The sequence below is a fragment of the Prionailurus bengalensis genome, chromosome C1 (genome assembly GCF_016509475.1).
Source record: "Prionailurus bengalensis isolate Pbe53 chromosome C1, Fcat_Pben_1.1_paternal_pri, whole genome shotgun sequence".
NCBI lineage: Eukaryota > Metazoa > Chordata > Mammalia > Carnivora > Felidae > Prionailurus > Prionailurus bengalensis.
This window is the reverse complement of record NC_057345.1, coordinates 79,344,824-79,365,509: the sequence shown is the minus strand read 5'-3', so window position 1 is coordinate 79,365,509 and position 20,686 is coordinate 79,344,824. Positions and strand designations below refer to the sequence as shown.

At 36.1% G+C, this 20,686-nt stretch overlaps 1 protein-coding gene across 2 annotated transcripts; it reads left to right on the top strand.

Annotated features, from left to right (window-relative positions):
* The first annotated feature begins 2 nt into the window (after positions 1-2).
* On the top strand, positions 3-19,568 carry TMED5 (transmembrane p24 trafficking protein 5). 2 transcript variants are annotated; one of them, XM_043575593.1, is made up of 6 exons: positions 64-474; positions 6,925-7,022; positions 13,455-13,638; position 15,624; positions 15,709-15,762; positions 16,596-16,657. In XM_043575593.1, exons 1-6 carry the CDS (start codon positions 286-288, stop codon positions 16,655-16,657), a joined length of 588 nt encoding a protein of 195 aa, XP_043431528.1. In that variant the 5' UTR covers positions 64-285. The 2 variants fall into 2 exon arrangements, with proteins under 2 accessions (XP_043431527.1, XP_043431528.1); XM_043575592.1 differs by lacking the exons at position 15,624; positions 15,709-15,762 and having other exon boundaries at positions 3-474; positions 16,596-19,568.
* The last annotated feature ends 1,118 nt before the right edge of the window (positions 19,569-20,686 follow it).

Below are 20,686 nucleotides of genomic sequence, written 5' to 3'. Positions count from 1 at the left end.
TGTGAGGCGGGGCGCGCTCACTCCGGGCTTGAGGGGGCCGAGGCCGAGGCGGGTGCGGAAAAGGACTGCTGGCCCCGCCCCTCGGTCCCTACCCTTTGGAGGCCCGGTGTTTCCCGCTCTGAGGGATCCTGTGCCGCCGTCGTGGCCACCACCTGGGGTTGCTTCAGGCTTCAGGCTTCAGGTTTCCCTGCCAACCACGAGGAGTCCAGGGAGGAAAAGCGGAGCCTAGGTGCCAGTAACGCACACCTCCCGCGTCTCTTCTAGCCCAAGATCGCCCCGGCAGGGATGGGCGTCAAGATCTGGCTGCCCTTCCCGGTGCTCCTCCTGGCCATTCTGTACCCAGTGCTGCTGCCGGTGGCTGCCGCCTTCACTCCCTCCTTAGACAGCGACTTCACGTTTACCCTTCCGGCCGGCCAGAAGGAGTGTTTCTACCAGCCCATGCCCCTGAAGGCCTCGCTGGAGATTGAGTACCAAGTAAGTGCGGAGAGTGAGCCAGCCTCCTTTATCCTAGCTACACCGTCTTCGCCTCTCACCCTCTTAGAAACTTCTTGTGGACTGCCGGGGTGGTGAACAGGGGAGGGCCGCCTGGGTGGCCTGCCAGCTCGGCGCAGGCGCACGAGGCTTGGTTCTCCTGGGGCCGGGGACCGAGAAGTTAGGCGGGACCTGGAATTCACTACCCGCCTTCTCCCCTTTCCTCTGGTCGGAAAGAGGCCAATACTGGTGATCTCGGTGGTTTCCCTCTTTGTTTCATAATTCACCCATCGCCTTGCTAACCAGCACATGCTCCGATACTGGGAATTTCGCAATACAGGACTGATAACACGTTCTTCTTCATCATTGGAGGAGATGATGACACTTGTTTTGTTACCCCCACCACGCTCACCCAATTCCGGTATTATAAATGTTCACTGTCATTGCTTCAGCTAAGGATTTTTGAATTGTGAACATGTGATTATCACTAAATCCGATTTTGGAATATTTTCAAAGGAGCTATTGATGTATTTAAGGGTACATTTCCTTCTCAGATATTTATTTTTAAGCCAGGTAATATCTAATTGTATATTAAAACTTTATAACCTTTCGTTCAGTATTGTAAGCATTTCTCCCATTGTTTTCTTTTTCGTGTCTGCATAATAATATGTAGGGATTTGCCTTAATTGATGTAGTCATCGTGGTAGAGGATAATTTCTTAGAAGAAATCTTGTTAGTTCAACACAGCTAATTTTGATGTTTCTAGATAGCACTGCAAAAAAAGATGCATTGGTGTGGTTCGCCTTTTAATTTTTCACAAATTACTTAACTTATAATAAGATGTTAATTTTTTTAAGTTGATGTAAAGAATCTTTTCAACAACAGTTACTGTCGCGTATAGAGCAAAATAAAAAGTTATGTAGAATTTATATCGGAAGGAACTTTAGAATTAAATTATAGATATTTAAGGAAAGCAATAGCGCAGTATCTAAGGTTACATAGTGAGCAAAACTGAGACTAGAACGCAACATCTATTGATTACCAGTGTGGTTCAAAAGTTCATTTACCATGTGCCAGTAATTGGCGAGGGTTGGGGGTGGGGGGATGTGGGAGGAGTGTGGACGAGAAGACCCACGATGACACGGACAAAAAAAAAAAAAGTTCCTGTTTTCAGGGATCTTATTATTTAAGGGATACTGGCCAATAAATAGGTAATTTCAATAAAGTATTTTTAAGTGCTGTAGAGAAGAGCCACTTCTCTGGGGTTTCAGAAAAGAATTCTGGAGAAAATAAATTTGAATCTAAAAAGATGCTTAAGTGAGACAAGAATGCAAGGAAGGAGGGGCAATTCAGGAAAAGGAACAAAACGAATTGTATATGCATAGTATGTTTTGTTGGTGGGCAGTATGTGGACACAAGTGCTGGGTCTTTATTAGACTTTATGTAAAGTCTAGGGTGCGAGTAGAAGTAAAAGAGATTGGAGGTGTCAGAAGGCTGGATGGATCAGGATCACGAATCTTAACCCAACGTGGGCCATGAAGCCATACTGCATGGCTTTGCCCTTGTTCTGTACAAGGGCCATTGAAGATACAAGCAGCATGGTAACAGTCAAAACTGTTTTTCAGATAGGTCACTGGGTACAGTGTGGAAGATGGATTTAAGGAGGGCAAAATTAGAGGCAAGGAAACCAACGGGGGGGGGGGGGGGGGGTAGTGAAATAATCCAGGTAAGAAAACAATTTGTCTTATTCAAAAATTCCTTAGTATTAATCCAGGTATTAGGGAGGAAATGTATATTAACTACTGACCTCTTGTGATTATCATATAAGACTTCTAGAGATAAAATGCCTGGTTTGAAATCTTGACTCTGTCACTTAGTACCTATGTGATTTTGAACAAGTTACTTAACCTCTCACTTGTAAAATAGAGATAATAGTAATTACCTCATAGAGTTGATTTGAAAAAATGAGTAAATAATTGTTCATAGGTCATTCCTGACACATAGTAAATAGGCACTGAATGTTAGTTTTTTTCTACATTTAGACTTTGTACATTTACACTTGTACATTTGTACATTTACACTTCTTGAGTTAAATAGCTAGCTTCATTTAGCTTTACACTTTCCATCTTTAGTCACTCTTAAAGGGACTGTTCCCCCACTGCATTCCCCCTAAATAATATAGTTGTTCTTGGGTAGGGGGGGAGGAAAATCATTTAATGTCTGTAGTCCTAGACAATGTTGGAGGACTTTCTAGGGTAAGGGATAATCTTCAACTTTTTGTGTGCATTTTCCAACTCCATGATTAATTTTCCAATAACAATAAGCTACTGCTTTTTGTTTTCATTTTTAAAATATCAGAGAACAGACATTGCAGACATTGCCTTTGGGTTACTGTGACATATTGAAAAATTTTAACCATTTCTTACTTTTCAAGGTTAAGAGGATACTTCTAAAATAATTGACCACACCCACATTATATTATTAAGTTCTTAAAAACTTTTTAATGATTTTTTAAAGCTTATTTATTTTATATAAAGTACCAGTGTGAGAGGGGGAGAGAGAGAATCCCAAGCAGGCTCTTCACTGTCAGCACGGAGCCCGACAGGGGGCTCAAACCCACAAACCGTGAGATCATGACCCCAGCCAAAGTCAGATGCTTAACTGAATAAGCCACCCAGGACACCCCAGTTCTTTAAAAAAAAAATTTTTTTTATGTTTATTTATTTTTGAGAGAGAGAGAGACACAGAGTGTGAGTGTGAGCAGGGGACAGTCAGAGAAAAAGGGAGGCACAGAATCCAAAGCAGGCTCCAGGCTCTCAGCTGTCAGCACAGAACCCAACACTGGCCTCGAACTCACAAACTGTGAGATCATGGCCTGAGCCAATGTTGGCGGCTTAACCGACTGAGCCACCCAGGCGCCCCAAGGACACCCCAGTTCTTAAAATTTTTAAATGTCAATACACATATCTTATGACTAAAATAGATCATTCATTTAACTTTTTAAATCATTGCTGAGTGCTTAATTTGTGTGAGCACTATGCTAAACGCTATGGATACAATGATGAGTAAAAGTGCATGTTCTCATACTCATACAATCTAGTGTGGAAACAGGAATCAAATTGTTACATAAGTGTAAATTGTAACTCTAATGAAGGTAAGTATATACAGCTCTGAGAGTATTTAACGGGAGGACTTAATTTCATCTGGAAATTGAGAGAAGACATTCCAGTTTTTTCTTTTTTTTCTTTCTTTCTTTTTTTTTTTTTTTTTTTTTTTTTTGAGAGAGAGAGAGTGCTCGCGCGCAAGTTGAGGAGGGGCAGAGAGAGAATGAGACACAGAATCCAAACAGGGCTCCAGGCTCTGAGCTGTCAGCACAGAGTCCCACCCGGGGCTTCAACGCAGGGCTCCAACCCACAAACCGTGAGAGCATGACCTGAGCTGAAGTCGGATGCTTAACCAACTGAGCCACCCCGGCTCCTCCAGAGAAGACATTTTATTTTATTATTTTCTTTTTTTAATTTTTTTTTTTCAACGTTTATTTATTTTTGGGACAGAGAGAGACAGAGCATGAACGGGGGAGGGGCAGAGAGAGAGGGAGACACAGAATCGGAAACAGGCTCCAGGCTCTGAGCCATCAGCCCAGAGCCCGATGCGGGGCTCGAACTCCCGGACCTCGAGATCGTGACCTGGCTGAAGTCGGACGCTTAACCGACTGCGCCACCCAGGCGCCCCCAGAGAAGACATTTTAGAAGTAGAGTTCAGATCTATAGAAAAATCAGTTTTATTAGGCATAAAAGGAGTGAGCGGAACAAGGCGATTGGTAAAAAGAATACATGTGCCACGTATTGAGGAAGAAGACAGAAGAAAGCCTTACAGGAACCGAACGACTGTTAAAGCAACAGCACAGACTAGGGAAAGTGGCACTAATCTTTCAGTGAAATCATCAGGAAGTTTAGTTTCAGATTATGATTTTTTTAAATAAATATTTTACATCTTAAAATTGTATTTTATGTATTTTTAAGTGTATTCTGTATTCTTAATATCATTTTAAACAATTTCATTAAGCCTGACAGTCACTACCAATAATCTCTTTTAAACTTTGTTTTACTGAAATCTTTGTTTAGTTTTGTTAGATCTCTTATTTTCTGATTTAATGGGTATCTTTTTTTTAGTTTTTTAGAGGATGATTCTTTGAATAATTCTTTGAAAATACTTTAAGACCTTGGACATCTAAAAATGTACTTACTTTTTGCTTTCACTTTACCAAATATTTTTTTTTTAATTGGGATCATTCAAGACATGGCTTCATTATGGTTTTTTGCATCTAGTATTATAGATAAGAATTCTGATGCCAATCTCAATTTTAAAGTTTATTTATTTTTGAGAGAGAGAGTTAGCATGAGAGAACAAGTGTGAGAGGGTCAGACAGAGAGAATCCCAGGCAGCCTCTGTGTTGACGAGGGGCTCAGTCTCACAACCATGAGATCATGACCTGAGTAGAAATCAAGAGTTAGATGCTTAACAGAATGAGCCATCCAGGTGCCCCCATCCCCCAGGTCTTGTTATTTTGAAGTTCTCTACTACTTATCATTGGAAGTTTCTAGGTTGTTCTTTTTAAATCCTTTGGGAAAGTCAGTAGGATTTTTACTCTTTTTTTCATTTATCCTGCTTCACCTCTATTAGTCCCTTCCAGTCTACAAAGATTTTTATCTTTTGAAGCAAAAATTTTTGTTCTCTTATTTAATGATTTCCTCCCTTCATTTCTCTTGGTTGTCTTCTTTGAAATGCTTGCTAGATATTTGAAATCTTTAGCTCTGTCCTTCATGAATGATCTTAAAATTTCCCTCATACTTTTCATCTCTATTTTTTCACCTTGTTCTGAGAATTCCTTGGTTCCTTCCAGTTTGCTGATTTTTAGTCTCTATCCATATTTATTCTGCTATCAATAGCATTTGTTAAATAAATTTTGGCAACATTTTTTAATCTTTTTAAGAGCTTATTTTTCATACTAGGAACCTCATTTTTTATGGGTTACACATTCCTGAATTTCTCTGAGGATGTATATTCATCTGAGGAAACATTTTAAAGTCTGTTTATATTAACTATTTTTTCAGAACTTAATCCTCTCAGAAAAACCAATAACATGAAAAATGGGGCATTGATTTCTTTTTTTTTTTTTTAAGTTTATTTATTTTGAGAGAGAGAGATTGAGAGTGCAAGATGGGGAGGGGCAGAGAGAGGGAGAAAGAATCCCGTGCTGTCAACACAGAGCCTGATGCGGAGCTCAAACCCACCAACGGGGAGATCATGACCTAAGCTGAAATCGAGTCAGATGCTTAACTGACTGAGCCACCCAGGTCCTCCGTGGGGCACTGATTTCAACAAGTGTGTCTCTAGTCTGTTTCAGTGAGAATGTTGAGATTGATAGCTATTGGTTTCCAGTGTTGTTATGGAATATTTATATCATTATATATATATTCTTCATTTTATTGGGATGTAAAGAAGAAAAAGAATTCTGTATATTTAGCTAGCCATTTGAAACTACTACTTACTGTCAGTAAGTAGAGCACAGGAATAGGTAATTTTTTATATCATTCCATTAAAGCCACCAGAAAAAATAATAAACAAAATAGAGTGAAAGAAGAAAAAGATTAGCTATTGGAGGCGGATTGCTGAGTTCAAGTTTTGACCATGCCATTCATTTGCTGTATCACCTTGGGGAAATTATTTCTGTATGCCTCACTTTTTTGTTTGTTTGTTTTCTGTTTGTTGGGTTGATTGGTTCTTCTATTTATGTCTTGATGATAATAATAAGACCTGCTTCTTAGAATTGTTGTGAGGAAATTAAACCACATGAAGCCCTTAAAACAATGTGTGGCATACACTCTAATTGTTAGCTATCATCATCATCAGGACATTTTGGGATTGTAAAGGAACAGATTGTGTTCTTTGGCCAGTAAACAAACAACCTAGTTGGAATATTCAGTTCATATTGGGGAATAATAGGTGAATACACTGAAGTCAGTTGGGGTCAGATCATGGAAGTTTTGAGTTCTGTGCTAAGAAATAGCTAATTATTATTTTATTGAAGACAAACAGAAAAGTTACATAAGTGTGCCCTAAATTACCTAGGTAAGGTCTATCATTCGAACTCCCTTCGTGTTTCTTTCCACTCTACAGGTCCTCTCAACCAAGGCACCATTTTAGGAAGATTATTTCAGTAATATTTATAAGGCCTAAATTTAGATGTTGGCAACATGAATTGGTAAGAAAGTTCCAAAAATGAATGGAATTGAATGGATGGTCTTTCTGCTCTTTCCTAGCCCTTACATGTATCTTGTTGACTTTCCTACCTCTCTAGGTTTAGAAAGAAAATCATTTTGTCACATGATCTACTTCATATATTTTTTATTCTATTTATAATGTGTTCTTCTCTTTTGTGCTTTTCTACAGGTCTTAGATGGAGCGGGATTAGATATTGATTTCCATCTTGCCTCTCCACAAGGAAGAACCTTAGTTTTTGAACAAAGAAAATCAGATGGAGTTCACACGTAAGTAGTAATCCTTTAGTTGAGTTTCTTGGGCTGAATAATACCAATGTGCTATCTGCAAGGCAGGGAAATTTAGCACATTTGATGATACTAAACATTAGTATTAAATGATTCCATATGAACATTTTATTTTATTTTATTTTTAATTTTTTTAACGTTTATTTATTTTTGAGACAGAGAGAGATAGAGCATGAACGGGGGAGGGTCAGAGAGAGAGGGAGACACAGAATCGGAAACAGGCTCCAGGCTCTGAGCTGTCAGCACAGAGCCTGACGCGGGGCTCGAACCCACGAACTGTGAGATCATGACCTGAGCTGAAGTCGGACGCTTAGCCGACTGAGCCACCCAGGCGCCCCACCATATGAACATTTTAAACAGTCTTTGAGAGTGGTCTAGTATAAGCTAAAATGTCTTCCTTTAACTTTTTTCCCTTTTTTTAGGCATATTGTATTAATCCTAACTAATTTCTTTATTTGCTTTGGTTAAATAGGATGAATGTGCCCTAGGTGTTGAATTCAGTCTGTTGTGGAATTTTAAACCTGTTTTTCTACTTAGCACAACCTTTCCATTTTAAGTTACTGTTTAGGTATATAGTTTTGGGGGTTTTTTTTATAGTTTTTAGGCTATAGGGTTTTTTTTAGCTGTTGGCTATATCATATTTGTCCACTGTTCCTTTGCTTAAAAAAACAAGTACAGTAATGCCTGGGTGGCTCAGTCAGTTAAGCATCCAGCTCTTATGATCTCACAGTCATGAGAACGAGCCCCTCATCAGGCTCTGCACTGGCAGCATGGAGCCTGCTTAAGATTCTGCCCCTCCCCTGCTTGTACTCAGTCTCTTCCTCTTTCTCTCAAAAAAAAAAAAAAAAAAGTATAGTATGTCTTTGTACATATGTGTTGTGTATGTATGCCTCTTACTAAGGCCTCATTCTTCTTAGATAATTAGAAGATATGATAATACAAGATCTGACCATAGGAAGCCAGAAAGGAAGAAAATAACTTGTTACAAGTTTAGAGTTTAACAAAAGGCTATATATGCTCTCTTACATCTCACTTCTCTTTGTTCGTATCTTGTGTGTTTCCCTCTTCCATTCTATTATTCTACTGCAGCACTTTGTTTACTCATTGCATTAAAACTAAATTGTGAGTTTGCAGTTAGAAGAAAAGCAAGTACAGTCTAATGTTTGCCATAAACTAGGCTTTGCATTTTATATGCTTCTAAATTAATCATTCTAACTCATTATGAGAATTTCCTTGATTCCTCAATTTTCATTTTACAGACAAGGAGGCTCAGAGAAGTTAATTAAGTCTGCAGGGATACACATTTATTAAGAGGAAGCAGGATAGGGGCCCCTGGGTTGCTCAGTATGTTGAGCATCTGACACTCGATTTCGGTTCAGGTCATGATCTCACATTTCTCGTGGAATCAAGCCCGAAGTCTAGCTCTGTGATGGCAGTCCGTATCCTGCTTGGGATTCTCTTTCTCCCTCTCTGCCCCTTCCCTGTTCAAGTGCTGTATGCCCACACACTTGCAGGGCTCTCTCTCAAAATAAGTAAAAACTTAAAAAAATATATTAAGAAGTTAATATAAAGATAAACTTTTGTTTAAATCTAATTTTTAGAAGGTAGGTTTGCAGTTTGGTGTAGTGATTAAGAGTGAGTTGTACAGCCTGGTTTTAAATACTGGTTTCACTGTTCACTAGCTGTGTAACTTTCATTAACTTACTCTAGTGCTCTATGCCTCAATTTCTTTTTTTTTTAATTTTAACTTGTTTCACTTTTTATTTTTTTAAGTTTTCATCCAAATTAGTTAGCATATAGTGCAACAATATTTCAGTAGATTCTTTAGTGCCCCCTACCCATTTAGCCCATCCCCCCTCCCACAACCCCTCCCATAACCCTCAGTTTGTTCTCCATATTTATGAGTCTCTTCTGTTTTGTCCCCCTCCCTGTTTTTATATTATTTTTGTTTCCCTTATGTGCATCTGTTTTGTCTCTTAAAGTCCTCATGAGTGAAGTCATACAATTTTTGTCTTTCTCTAATTTCACTTAGCATAATACCCTCCAGTTCCATCCACATAGTCGTAAATGGCAATATTTCATTCTTTTTGATTGCCGAGTAATACTCCATTGTGTGTGTGTGTGTGTGTGTGTGTGTGTGTGTGTGTGTATCTCACATCTTCTTTATCCATTCATCCATCGATGAACATCTGGGCTCTTTTCATACTTTGGCTATTGTTGATAGTGCTGCTATAAACATGGGGTGCACGTGTCCCTTCAAAACAGCACACCTGTATCCCTTGGATAAATGCCTAGTAGTGCAATTGCTGGGTCATAGGGTAATTCTATTTTTAGTTTTTTGAGGAACCTCCATACTGTTTTCCAGAGTGGCTGCACCAGCTTGCATTCCCATCAGTTTCTTTATTGCTAAAATGATCATGATAAATGTTAAGTTGGTAAAACGATAGAAAAAGTAATAACATGTACCTCAAGAGGACTGTGGTGAATAAAAAAAAAATTAATACATATAAAGTGCTTAGAACAGTGGCCTGGCATATCTAAAGAACTCAATAAATGTGAACTTTTATAAACTCAGTCTTTTCTCCCAATGGTTTAATGAGAGGTAATTCTGTACAAGAAAGCAAGATACCTTTTCTTCCTAACAGTTCATTTTAATTTATTCCTAAAGGAAAGGAGGAAATTGGAGGAAAAAAATGGCAGAAATTCTACATATTTTCTATATTCTCAAATTTAAAGATAAGTTACACTTTTAGTTTCTGTTCATAACTATCAAAGACAAAGCATAGTTCCAAGTTTATCAATCTAAACTGACTTTTTAAATTACTACTTCTGTATTAATGGTTTATACAAAGATTTTTCCTGAGCTCTGCATAGGTAAAGTGCCATTTTAAAAAGCATTTTAGAGGCACCTGGGTGGCTCAGTCAGTTGAGGTCATGATCTCACAGTTTGTAGGTTCAAGCCCCACGTCAGGCTCTGTGCTGACAGCTCAGATCCTGGAGCCTGCTTCAGATTCTCTGTCTTCCTCTCTCTCTGCCCCTCCTCCACTTACACTCTATGTCTCTCTCTCTTTCAAAAATAAACATTTAAAAAATTTAAAAAATAAAGCAGTTTAGGGGCGCCTGGGTGGCTCAGTCGGTTAAGCGGCCGACTTCGGCTCAGGTCATGATCTCTCGGTCCGTGAGTTCGAGCCCCGCGTCGGGCTCTGTGCTGACAGCTCAGAGCCTGGAGCCTGTTTCAGATTCTGTGTCTCCCTCTCTCTGACCCTCCCCCGTTCATGCTGTCTCTCTGTCTCAAAAATAAATAAACGTTAAAAAAAAAAATAAAGCAGTTTAACAATAAAATTTAAAAATGTAATAAAAAATTAAAACTTTAAAATTTAGAAATATACATAAAAATTTAAAAATTAAATAAAAATAATAAATAAGAAAGTATTGTTATTGAAAAGAGTATTATAGTTGAGATATTCTTCCCCTTCATTCATTCATACATGTATTTAGTATTCACTATCAATTACATGCCACATACGCTGGTTAACAAAGACGAATAATTGGGGGCGCCTGGGTGGCTTAGTCGGTTGAGCATCCGACTTCGGCTCAGGTCATGATCTCACAGCTCGTGAGTTCGAGCCCCGCGTCGGTCTCTGTGCTAACAGCTCAGAGTCTGGAGGCTGCTTTAGACTCTGTGTCTCCCTCTCTCTCTGCCCGTAACCCACTCGCATTCTGTCTCTGTCTCTCTCAAAAATAAACATTAAAAAATTAAAAAAAAAATACGAATAATTGTAATAGCTAGTACTTGCATAGTGCTATGTGCCAGAAATATTCTAAGCATTGTATAGTAGAAAGCAAGAATTGTTTGTTTTGGGGTTTTTTTGGAACACTGCTTTTTTTCTTTTATTAGAGTTTATTCATTTGTTTTGAGAGAGAGAAAGAGAGCACAAGTGGGAAAGGGACAGAGAGGAGAGAAAATTCCAAGCAGGCTTCTTGCCATCAGCACAGGGCCCAACACGGGGCTCAAACACACCAACCAACACAGCTCATGATCTGAGCTGAGATCAAGAGTCAGACACTTAACTGACAGCCACCCAGATGCCCAGAAAGCAAGAATTTTGATCTATCCTGCCTCCTCTAATTTTTTTTAATGTTTACTCATTTTGAGAAAGAGAGAGCAGGGGGGAGGGGCAGAGAGACGGAGAGAGGATCCCAAGCAGGCTCCACACTGCTAGCACAGAGCCCATGAGATCATGACCTGAGCTGAAATCAAGAGTTGGACGCTCAACCAATTGAGCCACCCAGGTGCCCCTAGCTATATTAACTTTTTTAAGGCAACTAAAATAGCTGTTATGACACTGAAATAGTTTTTTTGTTAAATCCTTAAAACAAATACTGTCCTTCCAGAAGGCAGGGTTAGGAAAAATGTCTCCAGGGCTACAAACACCTTAAGTAACAGCTATTGGCTGGCACTTTTGGGAATGAGAAATTTTGTGTGTGTGTGTGTATTTTTCTAGACAACTGAATTAATACCACCCTAACTTACATGAGAACTTACCCATTTTGGATGACTTATGTTCTTTATTCTAATTGGAAGGAAAATTAACTGCATTTCTTATTTGGTAATATTTTGTGTCATTTGTAGTAATAAAGTTCCTTTCTACTAAAAGTAATTAACACAGATTTAGAAAGAGATTAGTATAGGAATGACTATAAAGTAGTAAACATCTTTTTTTTTCATACACATGCATAAGTTCATACATGTCAGTGCTTGTCAAATGTTTTTCATTTTTACCCTTGTCCCCATGCACCCTTTCTAGACTTTTATGCCTCATCATCCCGTGAAATTTTAGAACCAATTTTTTTTACCTGTGTCTTTATCTGTACACGTAAAAAGAGTAGGTACAGAAAGCTTCCCTTTTTTATCCATTTCAGGGTTAAAAGTGGCTAAATAAAGTTGAGTTAAATAAAATAAGGACTAAACAAAATTAAGAGTTACATTAAAAAGTGATTAACATTGAATTATACTTTACAAACAGTCATAACATTTTTTTCCTTTTAAAATTATTCCCCACTGTATTTGCCAGTATATTCTTCAAGCTTCTTCCAAAGGTTAAATACATCCTCAAAGACAAAGGTTTGTCATGGCTGAGGAGATTGCAAAGAATGCAGACAGGCTCTGAACAGTATTACAGAAAAGAAAGATCAATTAACTCGAGAGTCAAAACCAAACTTCGTCTATGCGTATGACAGGCTTATGTGATCATAGGCAAGTATTTTCATTTATGTGAACCTTATTTTACTTACCTTGAAAAGGTCAATTATGCCTAACTTCCAAATATGATGGTAAGGATTAAAAGAGAATATGTGAAAGCAGTGTGCATTTTTTATTGGGGGTAGATAAGCATTTAGTATTTTTTATGTATAGTATATATGTTAAAATCCAGCCAAATTACTGAGTGCTTATCTCTTATGCTTCAAGTTGGAAACAGGTGGAAGAGATGGGGACTGACTTAAAAAAAGGAGAACCATATGCTGTAGTGACAAGGCTATAGAAAATGATACACGTACCTCAGTTTAAGCAATCCATTGTATTGGAAATAAGAAAATTTCAGAATCATTTAAACCAACCTTCCATGAACCAGTCCCAACAAAAACTAAAACTCAGTTTCAGTGGTTTTTGTGGCCGGCACTAGTAAATGTCATTAGCCTGTGCAGTATTTTTCTTGTTAAAGTTTAAAAAAAAAAATAGGAAGCCACTTTGCTAAAGTAACTGTGCCCAGGCCAATTATCTTGAATGTGAAGCTAATGAGACCAAGATTAAAAGTATAAATCAGATGTGAGTGGCATTTACACAGTAAAGGGTAATGCCACTGACAGTAAAGCTCTGGTTGTTGGCTACTGACCTCATCCTAACCTTTGTAAACTATGTTATAAAAATATTGTTAATCTGTAGGAGGCCTGGAAGAAAAGCATTTGGAACAACCCATCACTACTTTTGAAAACAAAACTCACGTTAGAGTTATCTCAATTGAAGGGGAGGTTTGTGGTCTTATTTGCATACAAATTGACTCATGATAAGTTACTTTTAATAGTGTGTAAATATTAAAGATCATTTTGAGGTATCATGTATCTATGTTTTTAATCTTATCCTTTTCCAAAAATCAGGTCAAGACCTTTAACCATAATTTCCTGAGCCAATGCCAAGCACATCTAAGTTGCAAGTATTTGAACATGGATATTAACAAGTTCCCTCTTTCCCAAGAAATTATAAATTATCTTTCAACACTAAGGAAATCTTTCTGTCAGCAAATTGTCCAATTACTAACGTAAACCATGTTATTTCTTTTTCTATCTATAGGATTTTTTTCTTTGATCCTAAATAGAAGTACAGATAACTGAAGACATACACTTTTTTTAATACAGGATAGAGACTGAAGACGGTGACTACATGTTCTGCTTTGATAATACATTCAGCACCATTTCTGAGAAGGTTATTTTCTTTGAATTAATCCTGGATAATATGGGAGAACAGGTGCAAGAACAAGAGGACTGGAAGAAATATATTACTGGCACAGACATGTTGGATATGAAACTGGAAGATATCCTGGTCAGTATGATCTTTTAATAAATAAAAATTATCCACAGGCCTGACTATGTGATAGGCACAGAAATAAGCATTTTCTCTGCATCATCTCAGGTAATCTTTACTTATGAACTCTGAGGACTATTTATCTCCATCTTTCCAATGAGGAAGTTGTGCTTTAGGGAGCTTAAGTAATCTTTCTTTCATATAACTAGAGAGGAGGGAAATAGAATTTGAACATAAGCTCTTAACCCTAAAACTCTCTTAGAATATTCACAAACAGAAGAATGTAATGATCTATAGTGTACTTGCACATAGAATAAAAGTGAGTAATTTGTAAACCCTTAAGATGTAGAGGCATTTTCCTCACAGCATGGTTTTTATAACATGAAATTTGATATTACTTGGTTAATTTGGGAACACTGTTTATATTACTCAGACCAGACCTAGCAGTCACCAGAAACTAGGATTACATTCAGGAGTAAAAACTCTTAGAATATGGCTTCTTTGTTTGAATTTCTTTATACTTTTATCATTAACATGCATAGTGAAATGTACATGTTACTATTTGTTAATAATAGTACTAGTGATAGGGGGAATAGGTCAGTACCTTCAGCCACAGATAGATGTAATCAAATCATAGAATTTACTGAGTGATATTTGTAAATAACATATATAGCTGTGTGATAGAAATTCTGGCAGGAAAACTAACATGGTTTTGCAAATTGAAACTGTGTAACCTCTAATACTTTCATAACCTAACTTTTTTTTCTTCTTATAATATGGTATTTTGATCACTTGAGGTTTATTAGGAAAGCAACTATCAAATTATAGAAGAGACCTATTATATGTAGATCAGTTAGCTTAAGAAGTTGGAAAATTAAACAATCGTGTATGTGTGACTGCTTAGTAACTGAGCTCTCAGAGCCTTGGTTTTCTCACTTGCCAAATGGAGAGAATACCTCTAGAGTTGTTGTGAAGATGAAATATGATCTAGCATGTATAGAAGTGCTTTAAATGGTGTCTGGTACAAAAAAATGTTAGTTTTCTTAGCTCTTCCACGAGTGTTACTAAGAATACAAACTGAAAGGATTAAGTTTGATTGGTATGAATTTTTACCATAACAGTTATTTATCTCACCATTTCCCATAGATATATATTTAAAATCTCAATCATATTAACTTATTCTTCCATTTTTATTTTGCCAACAAGAACAGTAGTACTTACATTATTCTTATTAGTACTTCACTGCATTCTCAGGAGATTGAATTCATTCACATGGTTAAACAAAATGACCAGCAAGTTCAGACTTAAATATGGTTTAAGTACTTGTAAGTCCTTTTTAAAGAAAAATGTCTTTCAGCTTTACTTCCCCAAAATTTAGTTTCATAACAGCAAACTTTAATAAATAATTTTGTGTTTGAGTATCATTTCTATAATATTGAAAAGAATTATGCATGATCTTTTTATTTGGGGATCTGAATTCTTTATTTTTCTAGACAATATTTGCATTACTAGGTTACCATTCTTTACAAATAGCCCTAAATGATAAATACTACACTTTGTATTTTTGTAGGTTTAGCAGAAGAGTCTGAAATTTTGAGTATAGTTTTTGCTTAAATGAGGACCTTAAGCAAAATGACTATCCAGGAAAGTCTTTCTAGTTATTTTCTTATTTTTGCCATAAGTACAGTTGACTGTTGAACAATCTGCGATTGAACTGTGCCATCTACTTACAAACAGATTTTCTTTAGTAAGTGGAATGTAGTACTGTATATGCATTTTCTCTTATGATTTCCTGAGTAACGTTTTCTTCTCTCTAGCTTACTTTATTATAAAAATACAGTATATAATACATATAACAAAAAGTGTGCTGATTGTTTAGGTTATCAGTAAGGCTTCTGGTCAACAGTTGGCTATTAGTGGTTAAGTTTTTAGGGAATCTAAAGATTTACATGGAATTTTAACTGTGCAGGGCATTGGCATCTCTAACCCCCATGTTGTTCAAGGGTCAACTATGACATCATTTCAAACCTCAATTTTATCTTATATTCATATAGCCCTTTTATAGTTTTCAAATCACTTCTCACCAAGACCCTACTATAAAACTACGTTTTTCAGAAGATGTACAATTTAGAGTGCATCTTAGTAATAAGCTTTTACAAATGTGATCTTGGAACATTTTTTAAAAAACAGATTTGATTATACTTTGGGATTTATAATATACATATCAAAAATTGGAATATTTTCTAATTTCACTACATTTTCTGAGATAAAAACATTGGGTGTTTTGCTAGACACTACACTGGGCCAGACTAACATTCAAAGAAGAAAATATAAACCCACAGTGCATTATATAAAGACAAATACCTAAACACTGTTATCAGTTAGGTTTTTTAAAAACTTAGTTATGGGGCGCCTGGGTGGCGCAGTCGGTTAAGCGTCCGACTTCAGCCAGGTCACGATCTTGCGGTCCGTGAGTTCGAGCCCCGCGTCAGGCTCTGGGCTGATGGCTCAGAGCCTGGAGCCTGTTTCCGATTCTGTGTCTCCCTCTCTCTCTGCCCCTCCCCCGTTCGTGCTCTGTCTCTCTCTGTCCCAAAAATGAATAAACGTTGAAAAAAAAAAATTAAAAAAAAAAAAAACTTAGTTATTTTCTTATGGTTGTGAGGGCTGAGAAAGAGGTAATGTATGTAAAACCCCTGGTACTATACCACTCAAATAGATTTTCACATTATTTATTTTCAATTTACAGTAGCTTTGCTTCTCTGTTAAATAACTATTTATAAAAAAATAATTTAAATAAACCAGGAGAACTATTACATAAACTTACAGAGATCTTTAGGTAATCCAAGTAGCACCTGTCCCTTAATTGTTTGGATATAAAACTAATATGAATGTCAGGGTACTGTGAATCACATGTTTAAATTGGCTTAAATTTACTGAGCATTCTTTTATAGTAAAATTATTTTATTTATCTCCAGGAATCCATCAACAGTATCAAGGCCAGACTAAGCAAAAGCGGTCACATCCAGACTCTGCTTAGAGCATTTGAAGCTCGTGATCGAAATATCCAAGAAAGCAACTTTGATAGAGTCAATTTCTGGTCTATGGTTAACTTAGTGGTAATGGTGGTAGTGTCAGCCATTCAAGTTTATATGCTAAAGAGTCTATTTGAAGATAAGAGGAAAAGTAGAACTTAAAACTTTAGACTACTTAACATAAAAAAGAGAGATGGAAAAATGTAATACACCTTACAGTTAAAGTCCAAGACCATTAATAGTCTTTTCAAAAAAGATTTTCAGATATTACCACAAGCGTGAAGCAAGTATAATTTTAATGTGAAAGGAAAGTCTTCACTTTCATCTGTGCAAGTAGTCTTATTGCTTCAGTTGTACTTAAATATATAACAAATATTTTGCAGAGTATAGGTATAATTGAATGAAGCCATATTAATAACAGCATTTTCCTAAGTTTGAAAAACTTTTGCAAATGTCATAGGTGATTTAAATAAATGAGCCTTGGGCCCAAATGCAACACCAAACAATGTTTTTAAAAAGATTCTCTTACCTAGAAGTTTCTTTGTAAATTTGGCAAATACAAATTAATACAGGTTTTGAATATATTGAAGTTTCTTTGTAAATGTGGCAATTATAAATTGTGTAAGTTTCCAGTATATTAAGTTATAAATCATCTGAGAATTACGTAATCATAGATTGGAATAATCTTTAGAAAACAAAAACTCAACTTTTCTTTTTACATATGTATCTCTCCTATAATATAAATAGACACATAGCTGTGAAAAACAGATTTGTGAGACTTTTATAACCAAATATATTTCAATTTAAAATATTAACAAAAAGTATTAGTTTTATAGACTTAGCTTACATTCCCCAAAGGCCAATATTTTCATAATTCTTAAATTGCTCAGTCATTATTAAAATTTGGAAAAATTTTCTCTTTGAAATGAAATCGCTCAGTCTCCATAGGGACACATTTTGTCTAGTCCTTAACTAAGATCTAGAATTTTGAAATTAAATGTGACAAAAAATACTTTTATATTACCTATCAGCAGTGTTATGTTCATTTTAACATGATTATTGACTTGGATAATACATTATTACCAACAGTTGTGAAGGAAAATATTGCTTTAAAAATCTAGGCCTAACATAAATAAAGATCTCCTTTTCTGAGTTCTTAAAATCAACAACAAAAAAAATAACAAAATCAATAAAGAAGAATTTGAGTAAGCTTGAGAACATCTGATCAAAATTAAGTTCACTTAAATAAACTGTAAGTATCTAGAATCTGATTGGTTCACTAATGACCCTATCCTAAATAATAATCAGACTAAATTCCAGTTAACTGTAGAAACTATACTTGGCCATGGTTTTTATTGTTTTACAGTTGTTTTATTCTGTTTTGAATTGTCTTTTTATAAGTATTCAGGTATATTTTATGAAACAAACTCTACTGTAAGATTTAGCACTGGGTAAACATATTACAACTTTTATTACAACTTTCATTAAATTACTTTTCTGATCACTTTATTTATTGACATTCAAGTAAGGACTGAAAGCCTACAGAATCCCAAATTTAGAGCTGATATGTGAATAACTTTATATAAAGTCTCTGACATCCTTCTTATTGGGTCTATGGAGTCTTACTCATATACTAGTAATTTAGCTACATTAAGTAGAATTTTTAGGTTTTATCGATTTGTAATACTGGTTAAGACAAATATGAGTTAGAAACAATCAGCTTACAAGTTTGAATGTAGCACCCCTCTGTACATTAGTACTGCTTGAATTCTTAAGCAATGATATCAAGAGAATGGTTTATTAATTTACAGTCAGAGTGGTACAAAAAGATTTATTTCCCTCCTTCTTATGCCTTTGGGAGAACAAAGGTTAGATATCCCTACTCTGAAGCTTTTTAAAAATGAGGATTGATTACCTTAACTGACCCAAGAAAATGCTTTTATGTGTCCAGGAGTAGCACCTGAAATACAGGCAAAACAAGGGCCAATAATTGCCTATGATATCCCATTCCCCCCTTCTGTTAAACTCAAAATGAGAAGCAAACTTACCATACTATACCTAATAAAACAGTTCAGATCTAAACTACTGCATCTTTTCTATAAAACTGTGATTAAGAATTCTACCTCTGGCTGGCTACTGTACTGTACTGATTCCTTACCTAACAATGAATTTGTTACATCATGTACGTATGATTCATGCCACTGATTTTAAACCTGTGATTCAGTAACTTCTTACCTTATAATGGCCTTATTTGGAAAACAAAGAATTTAGGAATACTGAGGACAATTTTATTTTTATAGGCACAAAATGAAGAGTGGGATTAAGAATGTTAACTTGTATTAACCAAAAAAAGTATAATCAGTGAACAAAGAACTAAATTCTTTGGCATATAGATTATCTGCCTCGTGTGGTTTTTTAAATGTCAGTATTAAATTTTGAAATGAAAATTATGCTAAAATTAAGCTATCACATAATGGCTGATTTTTTCTTTGGTGTTTAGTTACATAAACTCTTAAAATACTGTAATATTTAAGGCCTAGAGTTTTATTCTCATTTGCATTTGGGTCATTAATGATATGCTATTCTTTCAAGGTATAGAAGGTAAAGAAGTGGTTGAAATAGGAAGGAAATAAATTACAAATTGAAATGTAATTTTGTTAAGTAGGTTTATCCTTCTTAAGCATTGTTATTATGTCTTAAAATTAACAAAAATTGAGTACCTATAATTGTATGCCTCCCTAAATAAAAATTCTTTATCTGAAATTTAAAAAATGATTCAGCATGTAATAGCTTTTCATCTGAAGTGTAATACATAATCATTGCTGCTCAAATTGCTTTATAGTTGTTAACAGCCTTATTAAAAGAGCAATGAATACTATGCTGAATATATATAATAAAAATTACAGTCAAAGGAAATTTTACTTATCTGTCATTGTCAATGCTAAGCCTTAAAACCTTCACTGATCTCATACTTGGCCTTGTGTGCTCTCCCTTCCATTTGAAAACCCATAGTTCTCTGCACTTCCTATTGTATGTCATTCTGCCTTGCATTGGATTTCTATTTATATGTGTTCTCTTATTCATCTGTTGCCCAAACATGCATTGTAACTATAAGGTGCTCAAAATACAGAGGGGGGGAAAAAAGAGCCAAAGGTCATCACTTCTGAAAGTTTGGAATGCTAAATAAGCACCCAAGGAGCTTGTTCCACTCCTCTAACCCAACCCCAGAAATTGATTGCTTAGGTCTGTAATAGGGCTCAAGAATCTTAATTTTTAACCAACACAACTTGGGATTGTGGTATCCATTATCCCTGGACCATTTGCTAACTGAGGGATCTTGAGAAATCAAACTTCCTTTGAGTCTATTTCTTTGTCTATAGAAACATTTTAGGTAGCATCTTAAATCTTGGTTAAAATCACATAAGAGTCCAATGCTTGGTGGAAATTAGTTTGTTATTGGTATTTCCTTACCATCCAGACAAGACACTCTTCCCCTCCAAGCCGACAGAATTCCTTAGGCACCTTTCTGCTTCTGTAGTGCCATCACTTTCAGGTGTCTGGGTTCCTGTAAGGTTTGTGTCATTACAAACTAGAGCTAGACTACACTTTACTGTATGTCTGGGAAAAGGGCACAGAATAAAGAATCCACACCTAAGATGATGTTACATGAAAGACAGAACACTGAGATGGGACTCTGTATCTTGTATCTGAAAGAAAAAAGCAAGAAAATGCCAAGCAGGGGAAAATTTGGAGGTGTTCAATGACCATCACTCCCACTCCTGGAAGTTCTCAAGTGGCAATAATGATCAGATGTCAAAGGGTTCATTTCTACACTGGATAACAAGTGGAAGGAGGGACTAATAAACCTAATGTTTCTACCCTACCTTTATTTCAATTTCAAAAGGACTAGTACTGCTATTTGTAGGGCAAAGCTGAAAGAAAAGGCAACAGCTTAAAAAGACATTTTGGAGTTCTATTTTGCTTGGTATTCAAAGCAAATTTGCTTGGATTTTGCTTGGTATTCAAAACCAAAT